General features: G+C 39.0%; 2 protein-coding genes across 3 annotated transcripts; both read left to right on the forward strand.

Annotated features, from left to right (window-relative positions):
* The first annotated feature begins 268 nt into the window (after positions 1-268).
* Positions 269-14,426, forward strand: nexn (nexilin (F actin binding protein)). 2 transcript variants are annotated; one of them, XM_030083159.1, is made up of 14 exons: positions 269-396; positions 2,535-2,982; positions 3,088-3,285; positions 4,687-4,771; positions 4,886-5,034; positions 7,785-7,985; positions 9,329-9,502; positions 10,862-11,050; positions 11,482-11,673; positions 12,419-12,616; positions 12,784-13,005; positions 13,145-13,330; positions 13,472-13,835; positions 13,992-14,426. In XM_030083159.1, exons 2-14 carry the CDS (start codon positions 2,584-2,586, stop codon positions 14,003-14,005), a joined length of 2,571 nt encoding a protein of 856 aa, XP_029939019.1. In that variant the 5' UTR covers positions 269-396; positions 2,535-2,583; the 3' UTR covers positions 14,006-14,426. The 2 variants fall into 2 exon arrangements, with proteins under 2 accessions (XP_029939019.1, XP_029939018.1); XM_030083158.1 differs by having other exon boundaries at positions 13,472-14,426.
* Positions 14,427-15,942: 1,516 nt separating this feature from the next.
* mindy4 (MINDY lysine 48 deubiquitinase 4) lies at positions 15,943-22,027 on the forward strand. The gene is made up of 18 exons (XM_030083160.1): positions 15,943-16,102; positions 16,369-16,488; positions 16,701-16,924; positions 17,025-17,280; positions 17,363-17,607; positions 17,706-17,758; positions 17,852-17,958; positions 18,066-18,182; positions 18,300-18,391; positions 18,588-18,689; positions 18,933-18,996; positions 19,293-19,358; positions 19,463-19,530; positions 19,618-19,681; positions 20,517-20,678; positions 21,237-21,417; positions 21,673-21,754; positions 21,961-22,027. The coding sequence occupies exons 1-18, from the start codon at positions 16,043-16,045 to the stop codon at positions 22,007-22,009; spliced, it is 2,112 nt and encodes a 703-aa protein (XP_029939020.1). The 5' UTR covers positions 15,943-16,042; the 3' UTR covers positions 22,010-22,027.
* Positions 22,028-23,620: the final 1,593 nt, after the last annotated feature.

Genomic DNA, 23,620 nt, shown 5'->3' on the forward strand with positions numbered 1-23,620 from the left:
AATCTGAACAACAAATAAAATCTAAAATAAGTGCCCATTTGTCCTTACAGATTAGTGATCCATTTTCTTTTTTTCATTAAAAAGAAAAAAAAAACTTTAACATTGTTTATGCAGCTGTGATTGCGCAGGACCAGGATGGCACACACGAGTGTGTGCGGACGTGCGCGCTCGGCAACAGCTGAACCTGCGGCAGGCGCGCACGGAATGCAGTATCCTGTAGAAAGTAACGGTACTTTTATGGAAAGGGCTCCCGCACGAGCGTCCAGCAGCAGTCGCGTTGGTGCAGCGAGTGGTTGCATGACAGACTGTCCCGTTTGTTCAGAGATTCACTTCTGACTTTTACCAACACAAAGGATTTCTTTGGAAGCAAAACAAGGACAGCAACGCGCTGAAGAGGTAAAGTTGGCATTTTTGTGTGTGTGTTTTTTTTCTTAATTATCTCATGATATTTTTCATGATTTGTTAGATGAGGCCTGTGTGTACCGCTCAGCTCCATAAAGTCAGACAAAATGTCTGTTCAGAACTGGGAAGCAAAGTCAGCTGTAGGCAAATCAAGCACATGTTCGGGCTCAAAATGTGAAGTTACTATGAAGAGATAATTATTTTTTAATGTGTCTGTAGTTAACTTTTTTTTAAACTGCTGTGAGCAGATTTAGAAACCACAAATGAATAAATACAAAAGAGTGAGTTCTGCTGAGAGAGAGTTACATCAATTTATTGAGCGTAATACATCCGTAGCTGTACACACCAAACTCGTTGTTTCTGACGCACCCTGATGATGTTTCCTGCCAGGTGTGTACAGAAATAGGACATCACCTGCTGAAAGTAAAGTTTGAGACTGTATTAATGTTGTCTGAACTCATCAAGCCACAAAGAAGAATTATACACATTTCTGTCAGATTTTAGATAGAGTCTTCTGTCCAGGCATGTTGATTCTGCTGAACCTTTAAAATCACTGGATATTGATTATTTTCAATGGCATTCTCAATAAAAAAAAAAAAGGCCAAAATGTGCTTTACTTATAGATAGAACACAGCACAGGTCAATAGTGGAAACTGTCTGAAGTTGTTTTTGTAAAATTGAGAAATCAGAGGCAATGTATGAATCACTTTCCTCACTTATCAAATATGAGACAGCCAAACGAAAATGTCAAACTCAAAAAAAAAAAAAAAAAAAAAAAACACTCAGTAACTTAATCTTTAGGATTGCTTATTTAAAAAGACATTGATTTTGAAGTTATATGTTCTGATCCTTGCATATAATCACATAAATATCCTGTATGCATGTATTTACAGAAATATGGACATGGGCAGTAGGTTCCTGATGATAATTATAATGTTTTTATTCTGATTACATGCAGGTAAAAAAACTACATTTCAGCAGGATGGCTTTTTTAATTTGAGCACTCCATTGAGACCTTTCTGTTTCTAGATTGCACAGAAAAAAATAGACCAACATTCTGGCAGCATTGTATCGCTGTATGATCTTCATACCTGGACAGAGAAGGTATCTGAGGACACTGATACAAAGCAGCAGCATAACACTCTGCCTGAACAGCTCTCATTCATCCAGTTGTCTAACTCTTCGTCTAACCATTTTATCAGGGGTCTGTGCAGCGACATGTGGGTGCCAGACTGAGCTCTGTCCAACCGCCTATCATCCATCAGAAATAGCAATGATCACATGTCATGGGGGCAAAAGCAGGCTATAAATAGGGGTCTGTAGGCCTCCATCAGTCTTTCCTAACATGCTGAAGATCACTGGAACTCTTATGCACAATAAGAGTAATTGGCACATACGAATTCCCATACCAGAGTAGGAAATTTGCTGGTGTGTGTTAATTTGCGTGTTAAAATAGGGAAGTGTGTCTTTTGTGTTTGACTTTTGTATAAGAGGGAAAAATCTAAACTAAAGCAAGCAAACTGCACAGTGGAGCAATTAGCTTTCTTCTAATGAGGACAGACCAGACTTCTGAGAACATCTAAAAGGTAAGACTTTGATCAAATGAAACCAATAACCTTGTCAGATCTGTTATTAGTGCACAGAACTAAACAGATATCTGAACACATTGAAGAAAAACAATACCAGACAACTGCAGTTTGTTTTTGTGATGTAGATTTGTACGAGTTTTACAGGAATTCTAAGTGTTTTAGGGTTGTTGTGGTTCATAGAGTTGTGTTGTATGAACGCTGTGAACGCCCTTTGGATAACTACCTCCGCTGTACAACATTGCAAAACTGAATTTTTCAGACTTTGTGTTGCATATTCACCTTGTATTGATTGGTAGAATACAGCTGGGTGATCTTTCCCCAAGAGGTTCACAGTCCTGGATGTTTTCCATGCCTTGCTAGTCCAACACAACCTTTAATGAATTCGTCATCATAAAGCTCAGTTAAAAAAAAAAAAGAAAAACTCAAACTGAGCCACCAAATATCAACAGGCATGTGTGGAATCCATGCAGGACTGCTACTCTTCACCTTTCTTTTGACGCACACTGGCAATACTCACGCAGACACAATGAATTTTCGTTACAGGTAAGAAATTTCAAGACCCTGTTCGTCGACTTGTCACTGTTGTACAAGCATGACTGAGGTCTCACAGGCACCGGTTGTCATTGCCAATGACATGGAGGATGTCTTCTGTGAAAATGAAGAAGAAATGGGCAGTGCAGAAAAGAAAGAAAATGATGAAACGCACAAGGGTGAACTGGTGAGTGATAAAGAAGACGAAAGTGAGGAAAACGAGAGTTCACATAAAGAAGATGAAACACCCGGCCACACAAGCGATAAAACAAGCGAAGAAACTGACAAGACGCACACGAACGGTGTGGCGCACATCGACGCCACCACTACAAATGAGAAACATCTGAAGTGTGAAGTGAGTGCGGAAGCTGTCAATGGTGTACAAAAGGAGCAACAGGAGCAACCGGAACCTCACATGAATGACGACCAGAATATTTCTGATTTGACACTAAAAAAAGAGGTAAGACAGAAGTCTTCAACTGGTCACGTGATTGAACTTTGTATAAACGCTGTGCTTCACATACTGATTTTGGATATTGTTCTTTTTTTGTCTGTTGAACCACAGAAACTTCTGAGGTCCAGAAAGCCAGTGGCAAGAAGTTATGTGCCGAAAGAGAGAAAAGACAAGGGGGATGTGTCGGGCAAGTTTGAAGCCATGCAGAAGGCCAGGGAAGAACGCAGCAGGCAGAGAAACAGGGACGAGCAGCAGAAGAGGAAAGAGCAGTATATCAAGGAGAGGGAGTGGAACCGAAGGAAGCAGCAGGTCAAAGACTGATAACAGCACTAACCTCCATCTGACATCTGCATGGTATGGTGAAGCATGACGGAGTGACACGGCAGCCCGTTCGAGTGAGGATTCAGTCTTTTACACCGTCTAATAGAGAGGTGGGCACCCATGGTTCTGTGGGGGCTGCGAGCCGTGCAGGGTTTCTAATCATCCCTGTTTCAACAGAACAAATTTAGTGTGTGGCCCAGTATCACCATTTCTTGAAACTGAAATCTATTTGATTTCAGTATTGGGATCTGTCTGAATCTGTTCTTGATGCATCATGAGAGCTTCTTGGTGAACTGTTTACTGAGTTCAGGTGTGTTGGAGCAGGAATACATGTAAAATTTAAAGGACTGAGACCCTTCATAGCCATGAGTGCCCACCTCGGTCAAAAGTCACACTAGCCACTCTTTGTATGTCTTATAGCTAACCTTATAATTACTTGTATATCATCAAACATCCAACCTTTGCATTTATAGCCATTGTATTGTAATTATCTCTTTGAAAAAGGATGGTCATTTTCAACATAATGTTAAGAAACTGCAGTGACCACCCATCCAAATGATGACTGATTCAACCAAACTGAGCTTTATTTTAAATTGTTATCCGTTAAGCAGCCTGTTGAATGTCTATCATGTTGATTGAGATATAACTCCTATGCAACTGTGAAAAGCTCACAGAGGGGATACGAGGCTGCTCCGAAGTAGTTAAAAATGGATTTGCACATGTCGAGGAAAGCCATTTTAAGACACGAGAATCAGAAGAATCTGGGCCAGAGTTGTAAAAAATATATACATACATATACATATATATATATATATATATATATATATATATATATATATATATATATATATATATATATATATATATATATATATATATGTATATAAGGAGGATTAAAATTAGGAAAAATGTCAACAGTTTTGTCCTTTTCATTACATTTCAGAACAATCAATTTGGTTACTATTCATAAAATACCCCCCCCCCCAAAAAAAAAAAAAAAAAAGAAAAAAGATTATTCAGTTAAAGAAAGGATTAGTTTTAATGTTAACATATATATTTTGAGATTGTGTTTTTAATGTGATTGACTGTGTTGAAATAAATGCAGTGTTAGGATGTAATGTGAGTGGATCATTAGTGATACCAGAGCTGGAAAAACCTCCCTGTGCACTGCCAGGGCATAGCTGGCCCAAACCTGGACACCTGCGCTCATCTCCTCTCTGTGCAACAACACTCTGGTCCAATCAGAGCTCACCTACAAGACACATGACCAAGCTATTAGCAGGGATTAGACCGTTGTTCTTGCTAGGACCAGCATGGCTCCTGAGTGGCAAAGCAGATGATCCCAGCTAAACCGTAACCTCACCGCGTTGTCCCTGTCATTGGCGACAGATAAAAGAACTGCTTGCTTCCAGTGATGAGGAAGAAGAGGTGCGGCCTGCAAAGGTAGAGAAATCCTACGTTCCCAAAATCACAGGTAAGACACACGACAATTGATAGGAAGATTAGAAAAATAGTACAAAATGTTGAATCTGTGATTTAGAAGGGAGCTAAGGCTCAAGATTTGTGTCCTGATTTGTGAAATCTGCAGGGAGCGTCAAGGGAAAATTTGCAGAGATGGAAAAACAGAGACAAGAAGAGGAGAGGAAGAGGATGGAAGGAGAGAGGAAGAAGAGGGAAGCCCAGGACAACATTGAGAAAGCCAAAATCAGGAAGGAATTGGCTCAGAAGGCTGTTGAGGTCAGTGAACCTACAGTGAGTCTTTTGTAGAGCGACTCACCTCTCACTGGCTGAATGTGTCGTCACACTTCCTCTATAGTGGGAATGACTTTTATCTGTAATGAGTCAGGTAATTCTCAGCTGCCCACTCGAGTGAGTTATTTTAAATGAGATTTGATATTAAACACACGGGCAAAGACTGGAAACAGATCTGAAACCACCCATGGCATTGTTGACAAGACCAGCCCGTGAACTGAGGGCAAACAGGCCACTTTCATTTAATGTAACAGTGTAAGACTTGAAAAAGTTGTCAAAAAAAGATTTACAGATAAAGGCAATATTATTTTTAGCCAGTACAGCAAGGAAATAACCACATGAAATGCTGTTTTCAGGCTTGTTATTATTCCGTTACCTTACTTCAGAATGGTTATGTAAGTATCCTTGTGCCACATAGGCAATTACAGGCCTCTTACTTGTTACTTCTTTGGCCTACTTGTGCTCCAATCAGAGCAGTCAAACTCACAATGATGTTTACATTGCTGCTCGGATTATTAAAATATCTGGATTTATTTTTTTGATATCTTCTTATAAGAGCATAAAGTAATGCAAATATTACTAGACACTGAGATGTTTATCTTTTTTTCTTTTGCCTGGATATTATTCATCTGGATTAAAATGTTGAGCTGTGAGGAAACACCACTGTCTCAGTGATCCAGAAACAACTGGAAAAGATCGACCAGGTGTAGACAGCACTTGAGTGGCAACTGTTTCCCACACCTCAGAGACAAAATTAGCCCTAGACTTCCCTACTGTGACTAAATTAGACTCTGCTATCTTCAACTGACACCCATATGCTGCTGACCCACTGCAGATGGTGACATTAGGCCAGTCGGCTGTCCCCTACCACACAGGCACTCTGTTAGGACGCCCATTATGACACATTTTAGTAAAACGTATTAAATTGTGCATTTACGAGTGCTGCAGTCACCTTTCTCTCCAGATTATCCAGACGGATTGGAAGCATTCAAAGCTATATAGTTCTGGATTTTAAAAACAGCAGAAGACATATTTTACTACTGAATGAAGTTCTCACTTTGTTGTCCACAACACGATGAAGCTGAAGGTTTTCATTGTTAGATTCAATTTCAAACTTTCCATTTGAGCAGTATGAAAATATTGACTGTATAAAACTATGCTAAACACAGATTAAGAAAAATATATACAACCAAAATCCATACAAAAAATAGAAAATGTGAAACAAGAGTATATGAACATTATATAGCCATATTATTGAAATTGAACACTTGTATATGAGTATGGCACTTGTGAGAATTACACTTTGGGCATTGACCATGAATGTGGCGTGTGACTCATGTGATGTTATCATTTAGAGGGGGATGATATCAGTTTGGTTAGATTACAATATTATGCATGAGCAAATATGTGAAATGAAAAGGCAAATGAGGCAGATCTATAATTAAGGACTGCTGTTACCTGTCTCGGGGTCTAATGGCAGTGAGATGGGTGGCGTCCTTGATTATGGAGGCAGCTGTAGTCTGGACTGATGATGGATACTTTATGCAGAGTCATGGTTATCTTCTCAGCTTTTCCAGATGCAGTGGAAAGGGTTTCTGATGACCCTAAGCATAATTAAACAATAAGATGAATCTGATAAATTTGCAAATAAGATTTTGCAGCTTTAACTTGTCACTGCAGTCCCTCACTCAGCTAAATTCAACACAATATAGCCATATGTCAAAAACTCTTCTGCACAATTCTGTCTTCCTGTAGCTGTGTACACATCTCAACTAACAGAAGTCTAAATTTATGTGGTGCCATTTGTTACATATCCCAGATATATCATACTCCCAATCAACTATGCTGCCATGCTCTTCACAGTTGTAGGAAAGTGAAAACGGAAATTCATTATAATGTGACTAAAGTCCAAATCAAGCCAAATTTGATTTCACTGAAAAATTCAAAAGAGGGAAAAACACTTTCGCGTGAAAAGAATTTAAATGCTGGTACACTGAACAGTTATGCCATTCGTTTTGTGAACACTATAATACATCCTGCAGCAATTAAAAAAAAAAAAAACATTGTCCTTTTCAAACACAATGATTTTGTGAAGATAAGCTATGACTTCTGGTACTGAACAGATGTTGTGTGGCTGTTCTGTGGTTTTCTGTCTTAGACAGGGTCACCCTAAATGTGGTAAACACTTGTTATCCTGACTACTGGAATTATATTTGGATTTTAATAAGTAAGCATTCATTGTTTTTGAAGATGTGTTTCTTTGCAGTACAGTTCTTATGAGATTCACTTTTATTGTGTCGCATTACTTCGGGTGACCATATGCTTGAATTGGAAAAATACATTTGGAAACTTTGCCAAATTTTCAGTTTTGCCTGTGTAGTGGAAGATAGGTTGGTCTGTGTTTGACCTGTGCATTGCTGCAAGTTTTGATAGACAGGAAACTACGTGACAGCCTCTTCTCTGCTTTATATTCGTAAAACTCTTGGATAACAACAAAATGGCTCAAGATTGCCTGTCCAGCAATTTCTTTGCCTGTTCAGAATTTGGCGCAGTCATCAGGCATGACATTGTTTAAATGGGTGAGATCCCGAAACAGAAACGAGACATACTGCGCAAACTCTCACAAATGGGAGCGTCTGGTTGCTTTTCGTCTGTGGACATGCCGTGATGATGTTGATTATAATTTATTTTCTGTGTGGATTTGTATTTTTTTTTTGTCTAATCTAACTGTTTAGGAGGGAGATGACACAATGCTGGTACGTGTCGTTCCCGCAAAGTCGTCCAAAGCTCCAGGCCGAATCAAGGTGAACTTTGAAGACATGGAGAGGAGTCGAGAGGAGGAACTGAAGAAGAAGGCAGAGGAAGAGAAGCTCAAACAATACAACGAAAACAGACGCTCATTCAGGGAAGCCAAGCGGCGCTCAGTTGTTGACCAAGTATGCATACAGAGAATTAATTATTCAATACATTGTTCATGTCTGGAATTATTTTGAGATTGTTAAAGCTTCCCTTAAGAGAGGTAACATGCAGAAGCTGAACAGCAAAGGACTAGAAATGTTTGTGTGAGATCAGTTGAGGTGGGATGCAGGCAATATGTGCCAAAGTCAGCTATCCTGCTCCTGGGGGAATGTGGATGCAAGGAAAGATTCTGAGGTAAATGTGAAAGAGGGCAAGTACGAGTACATGCAACCAATTTGGGCCAGAAGGCGTTTCATAGTTTCCTAAAAGCAGGTATAAAAAAAAACAACTATCAAACAGTCTGCTGAGGAAAAAAATCCAGGAGGAGCATGGGCATATCAGTGGGAATGGCCTCAAATTCTTTCTGAAGTGAATCTTATTTTAGCAAGTTGATTTTTTGGTAATTTGTGGTAATTTGAGGGAGTTGAGGAAGTTAAGTGTAAAGTTCAGTCCAGCTTTAATAGTTTTTTTTTTTTTTTTTGCTTTGTTTTTTTTTAACCAGGCTATTCTCTGTGACACAATCTTCCTTTGATTTCTTAGTACATGGTGTCGTAGGCAATTTTGATTTCCCTCTGGTGGTAGGGGAGGTAACAAAAACATTGTGAATACCTGTAGTTTGAAAAAACCTGCAGTATGGGTTTGTTAAAGCTAGCAATGTTGTTTTGGTGGTGACTGCCTCATAGTAATTTAGGGAAGGTGAGATATGTAGTACATGGCATGTAGTATTTGACACGGAGGAGAATTAGCATCAACAATGCCTACGGTATTCTTACAGCTTGCTGAAACAGAACTTGGGTTTGCTGAAGTGAGCGTTTGTTGGGCTGTGTTGGGCCCGTGACCACCCACACTGAGATTACAGTAGCCTTCTAGAGGTATTGTGGGACCCAGCTATTTTACAGTATGTTATGCTCAACATAACTTAATGTAATGAACTCAAACAAACCAAGGCACCAGCCTTCCAGGATGGAGAGAGAGACTGAGAGCCATCTTGGATTCACCAAGTTTTTAAAGGCCAGTGTTGGGGTAGTTACTATAAAAAAAAGTAATTAGTTACTAGTTACTTCTGGAACTATTAAAGAGATTACTAGTCACTGCACTTGAAAAGTAATATCACTACTTATTACTTTACCAGTTCTTAATTCATCGTGTGGATACTTGAACAAACCTCATCACCGTATCATCATTTATCCCGTCCACATGGTGTTTACTGGATAATGTAAAACTATAGGCGTCAAGTCCTTTGAATTTTTGAGCTGAGATTGAGGAGATTCTTTAACGGAGCAAAGTGCATTTTTATCTCTCTCTCTCTCACTTGAATTAGGATTTGGAGGAGAAGCCATCTGAGAAAATGCACTTGAATCCTGGAAAACTGAAATTGACATTTGAGGAGGAGGAGAAAGAAAGACAGGAGCAAAGGAGAAAGCTTGCTGAGGAGGAAGCCAAGAGGCGCTTGCTTGAGGAAAAGAAGGCTTTTGAAGAAGCCAGACTGGAAATGGTAAGCAAAACACACACACATACACACACGCACACACACACGCACACACGCACACACACACACGCACGCACACACACGCACACGCACGCACACACACGCACACACACGCACACACACAGAGGAGCAGCTGAGTTCTGGAGAAGCTGAAGGTCTGAGATGTTTTTTTTTTTTGTGGGGGTAGACCAGAAAATGGGGCTCATTACAGCAGTCAGTCTGCCTTAACACAAATGCAGGCATCATCTCCATGTAGGCCCGAGAGAGAAGCTTTCTTGCTCTTGATATATTCCTAAGACAACAAAAACCTGTTTTAACCATGTGCTTTACATGTGGAATAAAACTAAGCTCAGAGTTGAAAATGACACCCAGATTGATAACTAAAATTTCAGTTTTTTTTCCTCTTTGAGCTAAAGGAAGTTTTCTGCCATCCATGACTTAATATCTAAAATACAATTAAAAAGGTCATCGATCACATCAGTGAATTTTGGATGTCAGAAGTTTAAACCTGGGAGTCTTGTACATCAGGGGTGTCCAGACATGCTGCATGCTTTAGCTTCTTCACACCTGATTGCAATGAGGGACTCATTAGTGGGGTTTTCTACAAACTTGAGGTGTGCTGCTGCTGGGAGGAGGTGGACATCCCTGATGTAGAACAGTTACACACGTGAGTAACCTTTGAGAAAAAAGAAAAATGCTAAGGTCTTATAACAGAGACGGTGAAAGAAGTGAAGTTGAAATTACTTAAATTCCCAAAAAGAAAAAAATAGGTGAACATATTTGACAAGTGGATGATGGAAAGGCACTGACTTTAAATAACATGGGAGAGTGAGTAAATGCAGTTTGCACAGTTTACAGTTCACATAATGGCATAAAGGTAAAAATCTTTTCATCAGGACAAACGACTTCAAGCTTGAGATCAGAAAAGTCAGAGCAGCGGTCTGAAACCTTTATTGCACTCAGTGCCCGTTTGATATTCTCATGCCACTGAATGCCATAATCGCCAACAGGCTAAAAGAAAAACATTCTACAGTACAGCACTTCAGCTGTACATCATGAAATTCAATTAATTCTTTACATGAAAAATAACAATAAAACTCACATGTTAAATCCAACACAGACTATTTGCAGTGCTTGTGAAAAAGTCAATTTCAGTGCACCAGACACATCAGCATAGATAAATGAGTCGATTCTTGCACAGAAGGGCCTCCTTGAAGATTAAAGAGATTCTTACACAAATGAAATAACTCACTGAATTAACTTGAAAATCTCTCCAAGTGAAATTTACACACAATACTCTAGATACTTTAACGTTTGTTGAGCCAGTCCAATCATAGCCCTTAAAGCACTTTGATGTCTTTTCAGGATGAAGATGAAGAAAACATGGATCCTGTTCATGAAGACAAAGAGGAAGCACGTCCCGGAAAACTGAGACTGAGCTTTGAAGAGTTGGAGAGACAAAGAGTCGAAGCATTGCGCAAGAAGGCAGAGGAAGAGGCAAAAAAACGAATGGAAGAAGAAAGAAGATCTTTTGCTGAAGCCAGAAAGAGCATGGTTAATATCTCTTTCAGACAAAAAACAAAATACTTTGAGACTTAGGTTCTTATTTGAAGTACTGTGACATTTGCTTCTGCACTTTGAGTGTGAAATAAGAATCCTTGCTGCTGTTCTAACATTGCTCCCTTTGTGGTGTAAAACTGAAATCTGCAAATTTTAAGCGCTAAAAACAAGTAAAAGTAAATGAAGCTGGACATATAAAGAAATGACTTGGCACTATGCTGTAAATGTTTGATTAATCATTGTTTAATTGAAAAGCAACGATCCTTTAAAAAAAATTCAAAAACTAAACTTTCCTTTTGAGGGAGCTTTCCTCTGATCTTCTATAAATTAGTGTAGACTCAGAAATTACATAAAACTATTAAAAGACATTTTCATTTGGAAATCCTTTTTCCTGCAATAATCACACCTCATTGTGTTTTTCTCAGCTGGTGGATGAGGACGATGAGGTGCTGATGGCTTTGCTGAACCTGGAGGGCAGTAAACCCGGGAAAATTTGTGCCAGTTTTGAGGATCTGGAACGCCAAAGAAGGGAGGAGGAGCAGAAGAGGGCAGAGGAGGAGGCCAAGAGGAGGCTGGAAGAAGAAAAGAGGCTCTTCGCTGAAGCCCGCAAGAGCATGGTGCGTTAACTCCACCCAGAGATTAAATAAAGTGCACAGTGTGCATCTATTTGGCTGATGGGCAGCATGTTAAAATGTGTAGCTTTGTTCAAGCTTCAGCTTAATTTGCTGCTGCTTTCTCAACCAGCGTTCACAAGAAATTTCCTGATAGCACAATTTCAGCTCTTCAGCACGTACCAAAACAATACACAGATCTTCTTTAATGATTTTCTAGAGTTAGGTTAATGTGTAGGAAGCTAACACTGGTGCAGCAATTGCAAAAAAAAAAATGTTAGCAGGTGCTGTTTGCATCAAACTTACACTTAAATCCATCAAAATACGACTCATAATTTGATTCAAATTCAATTGGATCAGTCATGTTGATGTACTCATTGTGATGGGCTCCAACTGGTACATTTGCACTGCTTTTCCTTTTTCCAAATGATTTCTTTAAGAACCCTGGCCTGGATCAGGAAATGTCTGCATATGGAGTTGAAACAGTAAGATATTTACAATTTCAAATGCTTTTCCTTTCCAAACTAAAACAATTCTCACAACCCAGTGACACATTCTTTGCATCGTCTACAAAGCGCATGCCTTTAATTTCTGAGTGAAGGATGAGTTTGATTTAAATGTCTGCTGGTTGAATGATTTAATGTTGGGTAAGTACGGGAAATTGAAGTCACGATTTTAACAAAACACGTCTTATTAAGTGCAGCCTGTCAAGTGACTCCACAACAATGAGTTTTTGTGTTATTACTTATAGGTGTTCGATGACGGAGAAGAAGTGATGATTAAGACCGAGTCTCAGGAGGCGCTGCACCCGAGGAAGCTGGAGATGAACTTTGAGGAGCTACTGAAAGAGAAAGAGGAAAATGAGAAAAAACGCAAAGCAGAAGAGCGTAAAAAGAAAATGGAGCAAGAAAAACAAGAATTTGAACAACTCCGCCAGGAAATGGGCGAGGTCAGTGTGAATCAGATTGTGGACTTGGAGCATCAAAAATGTTTCAAGCTTGTTTAAGTTCTGTGATGTTACAGTTATAATTAGATCTACACTGCCTTCTGCAATTGATTGTTCACACAATCGTTTAGGACCTCACAGTCATGACAATTTTATGTTTTATTTCACAGGAAGAAATAAATGAAAGCTCTGAAATTATAAGTAAGGAGTACGAGGAGTTGACCAAGCTGAAAAGGACTGGATCCATCCAAGCAAAGAACCTCAAGACAAAGTTTGAAAAAATCAAGCAGCTAAAAGAAGAAGAAATACAGAAAAAAATCGACATGGAAAGAGCAAAGCGAAAGGCCATAGATAATGAGATCAAAGAGAGAGAGGCAGAGCGATTCCAGGAGGTAAGACACTTTTTAAGATAAACGTGAGTGAGGATAAATCAGTGAATGAAAAGGACTGAAATGTATCAAATGTCATTCATGTCAATTCATGTCAATGAATGTTAACGGATCGCAGTTTAACATTTACTTCACTTTTCAGGATGAGGCACAAGAAATGCCGGCTGTAAGAGTGGAAGAGCCTCCTTTTAAACAAAAGGTAGACATGCGAGCGAGATTTGAGCAGATGGCAAAAGCAAGAGAAGAGGAAGAGAGGAAAAGAATAGAAGAACAAAAGTTGCAAAGAATGCAATTCGAGCAGCAGGAAATTGATGCCGCCCTACAAAAGGTGAATCCTTTGTTTATCTTGATAGATTATAAAAACAACTACGCTTTTTACAGGTTTTAAGCAAGACACAGTGTCAAGAGTCTGGTTTAAAATGGATTTGGCTAAAAATAAAACTGCTATCATTTCATCGTGTGTTTGCAGAAGAAAGACGACGACGTGGAGGATGAAGGTGGCATTATCAACGGCTCTGCAGCTTATGAGGATGAGGAGGATCATGCCAGGTCTGGAGCTCCCTGGTTCAAAAAGCCGCTTAAAAATCAGTCTGTGGTAGATTCAGAGCCAGTTCGCTTTACCGTAAAGATAACTGGGGAGCCCAAGCCAGAGGTGACCTGGTGGTTTGAGGGAGAGATGCTCCAGGACTGCGAGGACTACCAGTACATAGAGCGAGGAGAGACGTACTGCCTCTACCTGCCAGAGACCTTCCCAGAGGATGAGGGAGAGTACATGTGTAAGGCTGTGAACAGCAGAGGCACAGCAGCAAGTACCTGCATCCTCACAATAGAAAGTAAGACCACCTTGGTGTGATTGCATGCCTGCATGGTCCCTCCCGATCTGGATTTTCAACCTCTCTTCATGAAGTGGATTGCATGTTCCTCTTCCTTTTTGACCTCGAGACAGAAATGGATTTGGCTGACTACTCTTCTGCCTGTCTTTCTTGCAGCTTATGACTACTGATGTCCCTCCATGAGTTGGAAAATTTCCCTGTTGTCTCTCACCCCTTCTGTAAAACTTCATCGCTCATGGTATGGTCAACCATAGAGGGATGAAAAAAGCAGTATGCTGGCATTCCTGAGGAAGGGATACACAACAATATACACACGCCAAATAACAAAACAAAATAAAACACAGGATGTTTACGTTTAACAGTTGTAAAGCTGCACTCCCAGTCAAGATTTAGAATGATACTTGTGCCAAAAATAGCCTTGATCCTTGTTTTCGAAGCAAAGGATTGCACAAAACTTTTTAACTATTTGCTACAAGGCCCAACAATTATTTGATACAATTTTCGAAGATGTAGTACTGTACTGTAAATATCATTCTTTATGGTCCATGTCATGACAAGTGTTATGTTTGAGGTTTCAGATGTAAAAAAAAAGAGAAAGTCCTTGTATAGTAATTGAAGGAACACACAAAATCTTATTGCATGGGTGTTCTACAACAACTTTTCATCATCAGTATTAAGTTCATAGTTTTCTTTTCCATATTAGCGAATAGTGGTGTGATATTTGTTTGGTCTTGCATTGAGGACTATTGTGTTTATCAGTGAATGGGTCATTATCAGAATTATGACCTGTAAGAACAGCCACGTATTGTGAAACTATAAGCCAATAGACCTCCTTTTTTGTTGTTTTTGCAGCAACATTTAAAAAAATGTTTTTCCATGCACAACCCATTTTTTTCGTAATACTAATAATACCCTTGACACGTTGTCATTATCTAGTTTATGACAACAGCTTTATGATTTGATAGTAGGAACAATTTTAGGCTAGTGAGGATATTTGTTATATATATTAAAACGTTGTAATAAAAGCAAGAAAAAAAAATAAATGTGTTGTCATTTATTGAAACATTTACTCTTTCCTGAAACTTTTTTTTTTTTATTTTGCTTTTGGTTGAAATACTTGTTTTGCAACCATTCCATGTGCTTCATCCTGACTACTCCCAAACACAATGCTGCACATCCATGGTATGTTGCGTGAACCTTACCTTTATTTAAGTTTCAACTCACACAAAAAACTTTTAATAAATTCAAAAGCACAGTGTGAATCTTTTGGGAATCCCAGTTGGACAACATGCTGAATCTGTTTGATCACTGCAGGTCATTATATATTTCATAATTTGGTTAATTGTGTTATGGATACCTTGTAGAACTGGTTACTGTGAGCCATTTCATTAGGACATTTGTCATAGACCATGGTGTCAAATTGATAAAGTAATGTACATAAACCCTAAAAATTCCTCATGAAAAATTGGTTTCAGTTCAGCTATTGTTTAATAACAAATTGATTTCATAACAACTGAAAACTTTTAATGTGTACATTGCTTAAATATTGTAGAAAATGTGGTAGACGTTCAGTAAATATCCACCGTAGATATAATTTGATGTATTAGCTTTACCTTAGATTCATGGAGCAGAATCAGATTAAAGAGGAGCTGGAGGTTTCTCCCAAAACTAGTGAGCCTGCCTGTGGCAACCTTTCACAACAATATCAAGATACGATTATTCATGAACGTGGCCCTGGACTAAAATGAGCTTGACACCTCTAGACTAGAAACTGCAGCGAATCACCACTTTCCAGTTCTTTGCACGAAAATGAGTGAAACAACACTGACCTCATACACATTAGCGGATTTATCATGAATAAGTGAATACGCGTTCAGGGAGAGCGCGAGGACTGTCGCCATGGTGACGCTCTTCCGGAAACAAATCCTCGGATGGCGGTAGACCCCAGTCTGCATGTACGGGAGCGCTGTTTACTGGGTCGAGTTAAGTTTTTTTTTTTTTTTTTTTTTTCGGGAACAAAAGCACGAGATTCGTACTTTTTTTGTTAAGCTTTCATCTATAAACCCCGAGAAAGACATTCCTGATTCATGACGACCCTCGACCAGCTCCTCCTCCGTACTGGTGCAGCACAGCCGGAGCGCTTGGACCGTTCTCGGTCAATAATCGATGGTTATTGACTCGGGATTATCACCGGACACGTTCCCACCATGGTGGCCTCGGTTGAAGAGGTTTCGTCTTCACTTGTACGAGAATACCTGAGTAGAAAGGTAAGTGATTTGACGCGTACTGGTAAATGGGGGTGTTTTTATGCGAACCGCTAACACCGCAAGCTAGCTAGCAACAATCCCCATTCGTTCATCCCCGCAAAAACATTTTATCAAGTTGACTCTGTGTCGCCAGCTGAATAAGACATCTGGAGCTTATTTTGTGGCCACAGTCTTCACAGTGAATTGTGCCGTTGGCCATTGGGATTGGCGACTTTGGTAAAAGTAAAGTCCCAGCCCCGCAGAGATAATATGATACCTGTTGGTAGGGGCTGAAGAGGACCATGGCCTGTTTGGAAGAAGAGCTTCCACGCACTGAAGCCAGCATCAACAACAGATATCAGCTGAGACAGATGCTCAGCATAGAGAATCTCTACAGGAAGAATAAAGTAAGTCTTACATTTGGATACTGGCCTTTTGGGAAGTTGATTAGAGAAAAAGTTTGTAAATAGACTCAGTTCTTTCTACTTCATTACAATTACAGTACCACACACACACACACACACACACACACACACACACACACACACACACACAAATACACTACAGACGTGTTTGTTTTGCACAGTATGGCAGTAACTTTCTTTTCCTCCTATTGCAGGTCCAGAATTCTCCTTTAAAAACATTGCTGGAGATCATTGTAAAACATCACATGGAGCAACTTAATCATAACAAGATCATGATCAATGAAAGTAATTCTCTGCAAAGTGCAACTAATGCCAGGATGATTTCAAAGACCTCTGCACAAACACCAACAGTGATCTGTGGTTTAAAAGCAGAGGAAAATACATCAGATTTTGGTCGTGAAAAAAAGACAGACTTAAGGTATTGTCCAACCAATTTTTCAAATTTTTATTTAAAAGAAGCGTCTATGATGTTTTAAATACTTCAAACTTGCTTTGAAATGTGGGATTCTCTCTCATAGGTCTGCTGTACAAGAAACATGCGCTTCTAAGTCTACAAATAAGTCACCATTGCCAGAAAAATGCTGGCTCTCCAGCCACAATCAAACAGATATCCTGACTCTTGATTTGAAAGATCGGTCATTAGTGACATTCCTTCAAGACAGTGAGAGCTTCATCCAAAAAGAACCAGAAAAAAATGCTTTTATTATTGAGACCCCCCAAAGAAGCAGAACTAATCGCATTAGACGAGGGATGATGGCCGGACCAATACCCCAGGTAATGACCCTGTAATGCTCAAAGAGTTCATGATCCAATATTCATCACGTTCTTATCTTTTCATGATGTATTTCCCTTTTAGGAGTCAAACAGAAAAAGGCATAGTCGAAAGGCTGAAGTGCCCCAGTCACGGCTCAGAAAAGAAGAGGAAACCAGGCCATCTCAGGATGGACTTCTACCGACTGACTTACTTCAAAAAAGCAGCCTGAATGTAATGAGCTCACCTGACTGCGAGGGAGAGAAAGAAGGAGCTCTGAGTCCACTAGTGAACACTGACACCGAAAGCACTTTTGAAAAAGTGCAACAAAATATAACAAAGACTAAAAAGTAAAGGATTCAAAGCTATTATGCTAAACATAGTCAGTGACACCTTCATGCTATCATACTACTGAGACTCATTGTGTGTTTTTTATTTTTTTTTTAAGGGTGAAGATCAAGTCAAATTGTGCTGATTTGAATCTCTCAGAGATGGTACTGGGTAAGTGTTTTACATGAGAAGCGTAAGCTAATGCCTTTGATGACTTTTAACAATAACTCAGTGCCTTTTGTTTCGTTGTTGATACATTTTTAGATGACATTGATGATGAAAGTCTGAGCGACCTTTCCAAGAGGTCTCTTCTGACAACCCCTACAGAACACAACTTTGTAGGCCACCAGATTGACCAACACACAGCCATGGTGTGGAATTCAGATCAATGTTTCTTTTAGCTGCCATAGACAGATTCAGTGTTTGACGCCTTTGATTTGTTGTTGTTTTTTTGTTTTCTACTTTTGTTTGTCTTCAGGAACTAAAAGCAGTTCTTCTTGGTTCCGGTCTGAATTGCTTCAGTGCTGAATGGAGGAATCAGGGTTTTGCATTCTCAGAAACGTTTGACCTCAGATACGGGATAGTACAGAAGAAGGTCATTATAAATCTGCCATGTCGGTTAACTTTCTCAAGCACTGTCATTTTCAAATTATCTACAGAAATGTGGCATAATGTTTCATAATTGTATCTTTGTTCTTTCACTCTTTGTTAGGGGGGGCCTTGTGGAGTTCTGGCATCCATTCAAGCATTTGTTTTGAAGATACTGCTTTTTGAAAACACGGAAATCTGCAATAATCCACTTCAGTATGTATTTCTTGAGCTTGTAACACCATACTGTTAAGTGTACCCTTTCACCCGTCACTTGAATGCTTACTCCATCCAGTAGATGATATTAACGAGTGTTTTGTAGCCACTACTGAGTATTAACCTACATTTCAGTATGAATTGCATTTTTACCCAAGATGACCTGTTTTTTACTCAAACACCACTTTGTTCTCAGACAGTTAAAACCTTCCAATGCTACTAGAAGAAGGTGTCTTGTTTTAGCTTTGGCTGAAATCCTTTGGAGGGCTGGTGAAGAGAAACAAGCCACAATTGCAATGTAAGATTGCTCTCTTATCCACTTACTCATAATCCTCTGCATCCTGACTGTAACACAAACATGGAACCTCGTTATTGGTATTTAGGTGAAATGTTTTGTTTAGATGTTGAGATTCGATGCTGTTTATTGTGATGTTGCTTTCATTAAACTGTGATCACCCCACTGTCATTTCCGTCTGTGCCTGTGGCAGTCAAACCTCCACAAAGCACAAAGTTTGATTTGTTTTCTTCTCTTTTGAAACAGAAATTCAGGGAGAACTCAGTTCATCTCAACAAGACACTACAAATCTGATGGAGTTCTTGAAAAGGTATAAATTGCTGCTGAAGGAATGAATGTTAAAAAATATTAATGTTACACGTAAGTTCAGCTAATGGAGTTTATCTCAATGTAGCAATATGTAGACAAGAATCTTCCTGGTTCACGTTTCGTTGTTTGAAACATTTCTATTAGATATTCTTATGAGGTTGTGCAGCCAAAGCTTTGACATCAGTCAGTTTTACCCCTGAAGGTCCTTTTGGTGTCTTCAGTTACAGGTTGTTGTTTTTTTTGTTTATTTGTTTGTTTACTTTTGTTTGAGAGATTTGTGACCACCATTTGTTCCAGATAATGTGTTTCACAGTGGATAACATCAAGGATGTCCAGTTGCTGCTGGAGCAGCACATTGAGCAAGTGAGAGAATCAGCGCAGTCGCAATCAATGTCTTTTCTGTCTGTTGTGGAAAAACTGTTTTTGTTTTTTTGTGGGGGGGCTCTGATTTCCATCTGTGTTCACAGTTTGAAACTGGGGCGTTTGGATGCCTTTTGCTGACTGTTTCTGCTGTTCTGTCTCGATCCATCGAAAAGTTTGTGAACTTTTCTTTTTTTAAATTCAATCCCTGGCAAAAACTATTTTGTTCCAGGTAATAAAAAATAAACTGTCTTGCCTTTAGAGTAAGAGAAGATATGGACGTACCCACCACAACACTTATTGGGGCCCATGGCTACTGCACTCAGGTACGATTATTAATAATTTGTTTTTGTACTCTTTAAAAACATTGAAATGTATCTTCTGCAAATGTACCTCTTCGGGCTCAGGTCACTTAATGTGCCATTTTTCAAAGTTCTTTATTGACTTAAGAAAACAGTAAAAGTAAAATTCAACAGGAAACTCATGGAGATACACTGTGAAGTAGAATGTACATGAAAGAACATGTTTGGTTGGACCTAGTCTTCCCGTCAGCTGTCTTCATTCTTTGGGGCATGCATTGAACACTTTTCTAGAACATTGTGTTAGCGCTCATGTATATTGACCAGATGATCGATTTGTTTTGTGAGTGATACATCACAGATATCTCCTGGCCAACCGCTGGAGAGCTGTGAACTCATTGACATGTTCAATAAACAAGCCTCAGACAATTTGAGCTTTGCTAACATGAAACAAGAAAAAAATGAATGTATTGGAAAGAAGAGAAATAGAATTCTAAGCACTGCAACAAATGACACACAGTAAAGAATTGTATTATGCATTAACTGTCGTTGACAAAAAGCAAGGTGGATATATGTCTTCTTGCTTATACCCATTTCTGAGTTCTGCCAACAATATGAATGCAGTGGTTGTAAACCCTGGGGAGGGCTTTCTATGAACCTCTCAGTATAGTTGAGCAGTTCTTACAAATCATAGACCAGCCAGCTGGGCACCAACAACTGTGCTGCTTTGGAAATGCACTTAATCTTTTCTCCTACTCACAGTGTAACAGATGTGCCAGTTGCTCTGGCTTTTTTAAATGTTTTACTTCTGTATGTTCAACATGTATTATGAATCATATCATTTTGTGTGTGTCTTTACTAGGAGCTCGTCAACCTGTTGCTGTGTGGCAGATCAGTTTCTAACGTGTTTGATAACGAGATGGACCTGGACTCAGGAAATGGCAATGTGACACTACTTAAAGGCATCAGAAGTCAGTGTGATGTTGGCCTGCTCTCCTTGTTCGAACATTATAACATCTGCAAGGTGAATGAAACTCTTGGCCAACTCTTTGTCCACAGTCACTGATTAGAATGAAGAGCAAACACAAGGACTTAAAGTAAAGGGACCAATAAAAAAAAAAAAGAAACCTCAATGGCAGACTATCCTCAATGAGGAAAATGTTGATACACTGATTGAGGAGGGGCGTAACTATTTAAGTCATTTTTTTTCACGTTACCTCATTTCAGATTTCTATTAGTAAGACATCGACCCAAAAATGTGTTTTACATTAAAAGCATTGACCAATTATAGTGTAAAAACTTGCTGATGGGTACATTTAAGATGGCTGATAGCATTTACGCTTATAAATTTTAATGTTGTGGAATAGTTGACACACATCCAGAACACACTGTTTATGTTTTTCCCCATTTTCATGCAGACATACATGTAATTATTTCACTGAAAGGTGGATTAAAACTATGAATTTTCAATAGGTTCCCAGCTGACTGTGTGTGTGTGTGTGTGTGTGTGTGTGTGTGTGTGTGTGTGTGTGTGTGTGTGTGTGTGTGTGTGTGTGTGTGTGTGTGTGTGTCCCAATCACAGGTTGGAGCTCACCTGAAAAGCCCCCGCTTCCCTATCTGGGTGGTGTGCAGTGAAAGTCACTTCAGTGTGCTGTTTGGCCTGCAGAGGGAGCTGTTGACTTGTGAGGACAGAGGTCTGGAGTTTGACCTCTACTATTATGATGGCCTGGCCAATCAGCAGGAGGAGATCCGGCTCACTGTGTGTATGTTGCAGCCACTTGACCTGACCATCTCTAGTTTTTTACTTTACAAGTGTGTTTGTTATTTTATGACTGATGTTTTTGTGTGCGGTTTAACGACAATATGAATATAATAATTACTGGTGTGGCGTATTGTTGTTGGATGTTATTTTCTTTAATCAGCTTTAATTATCCATTTCATGTGCAATTTTCATTTTGAGTTGAAATTTTGCTTTCAAATGTGTGAAAATATTAAACCAAGCTCTTTGTGTTTTGCAGCCCTTGGCAAAATGACGACCTCGAGCAGTCATGATGTTGACACAGATCTCATTCCTCCACTGGATCTCTGTATCAAAACAAGGTGGGTGTTGTTAAGTTGTTATTTTTTTAAACAGTGCAATGTCCAGACAAGCGCAGTAATGTCCACACATCATGGAAAAAACAAACATTCTTTTACACTTATACAGTATTGCTTTGTTTATATTCCAGAGATATTGTATTAAAATTTAGGAGATCGTGTAGTGTTTGGGACAGTCCTTAATCTCTTTTTAACTTTTTCCTTCACAGATGGAAAGATGCATCTGTAAACTGGAACGACACAGAGCCTATTCTCTAAGTATTCACCTGGTCAGGCTTTTTTTTTTTTTTGGGGGGGGGGGGGTCAAAAACTAGAGTAATTAATTAACAGACATATTTTTACATCACAAGTGGAGTGATATTGTTAAAAAAAAAATCACAGTAACTCAGCATTATGTTTTTGTATACATGTGTTAAAGGTACATTAAGGAGTTTTACAACCTTAAAAATACTTATTTTCCACCATAAATATGTTACACATTTTTAATGATGTGTACAATGTGCCCTGACATATTCATTACAAGTACCTCTAACAGCGCTAAATTGTCACTTGAAAGTTGCAGTGCCGGTCCGGCACCAGCATTTTTTTGGGGAGAATTTGAAAGGAATGACGTAATGCACGCTCCGGCTCCTTGAGTTTCGATTTGTCCGCCATTACTCCACCAAATGCTTAGTGAGCAACAACTGAGCAGGATCTTCCAGAAAGTAAGAACAGACTGGCTTCTAGCACTGCCACAGCTCCACACAGACTCCACCAGGGAAAAGAAACTAAAATCTTACTTAAGCGCTTCTAAACGAGCGAAGACGGAGTTCCCCTCTTCCATGCACGCGAGCCACAGAGACGAGTTTTTCACTAAGCTGCATTACGTCCAAGGCCTGCAGGGGGTGCTGTTTCACATAAAACGTGCAAACTCCTTAAGGCACCTTTAAATATAATGTCTTCTTTTAAATTGCAACACATTAATTTAAATAAGATCACCGTTATGCATCTTAACACATTAAGCTTCCACACTGATGGAATATCATTAATCGGAGCTTAATTATGTTGCCTTTAACTGATTGTTATGCATGTTGAAAGCCTTCAGTAAGGTAATTGTTTTATCTTTTATGTCTGTTTGCATTTATAAAGATGCATGCATGCATATAAATGCAGTGTTACTTGCTGGAGAAGTTGTTGATATATAATTCACCACTTCGGCCTTTTGTTTTCTGCTACAACTGTATTTTACAGACATCCCATTTTTTTGGCCATATTTTACATTTTCTTCTTTTTTTTTTTTTCTTATGTTTAGAAATGAAATGAGTATATATTTTAATTAAAAAAAAATCTCGGTTATGATGAAGTTAAAGATTGTGTTTTCTTAAATATTTTCACATTGCTCTTAATATCTTATCTTATATTATGTCTGCTCATCTTAAATCCAAACCAGCGAAGGCATACTTGTACTTCATATTCATTATATCGAAATTTGGGTGACTTTTCCAGAGGATGTAACTGCTTTGATGAAATTTCACTTCAGAAAGATCTATACAAATAAAGTTGTTTTCTTTCCATAATGCATTGATTAGTCTCTGTACTACAGTTTCTTTTTAATGGGCTTCTCTCACTGTGGTTTTATGCCGTCAAAGTGTGGATCATTAAGTTTCCATCGAACAAACCAACAACAAAACAAATACTGTATCACAGAAAATGTGCCAATAAATGAGTGCTTTAGATTTAAAGTGGTACTGTGCATGTATTCAGTTATGTAACTTATTTGTTTTGGGCTGTACAGGATGATTATTATTAATTGCAACACAGCAAGCACTGCCAAGTCTTGTTGAAGCAGATGTTGAGAGACAAACTTGCTCTGCTCAAAACGTTCTATTT

The sequence above is a fragment of the Salarias fasciatus genome, chromosome 23, assembly GCF_902148845.1.
Source record: "Salarias fasciatus chromosome 23, fSalaFa1.1, whole genome shotgun sequence".
In the NCBI taxonomy this organism is placed as follows: domain Eukaryota; kingdom Metazoa; phylum Chordata; class Actinopteri; order Blenniiformes; family Blenniidae; genus Salarias; species Salarias fasciatus.

Bases quoted from the DNA above. Each gene is read 5' to 3' on its own strand.
- nexn (XM_030083158.1), top strand. From the start codon at position 2,584: ATGACTGAGGTCTCACAGGCACCGGTTGTCATTGCCAATGACATGGAG. The intron at 9,503-10,861 runs GTAAGCAAAACA...ATGTCTTTTCAG, and splicing joins AAGAAGCCAGACTGGAAATG to GATGAAGATGAAGAAAACAT. The intron at 13,331-13,471 runs GTGAATCCTTTG...GTGTGTTTGCAG, and splicing joins TTGATGCCGCCCTACAAAAG to AAGAAAGACGACGACGTGGA.
- mindy4 (XM_030083160.1), top strand. From the start codon at position 16,043: ATGGTGGCCTCGGTTGAAGAGGTTTCGTCTTCACTTGTACGAGAATAC. The intron at 17,608-17,705 runs GTAAAGGATTCA...TTTTTTTTTAAG, and splicing joins AATATAACAAAGACTAAAAA to GGTGAAGATCAAGTCAAATT. The intron at 20,679-21,236 runs GTGAATGAAACT...TCCCAATCACAG, and splicing joins AACATTATAACATCTGCAAG to GTTGGAGCTCACCTGAAAAG.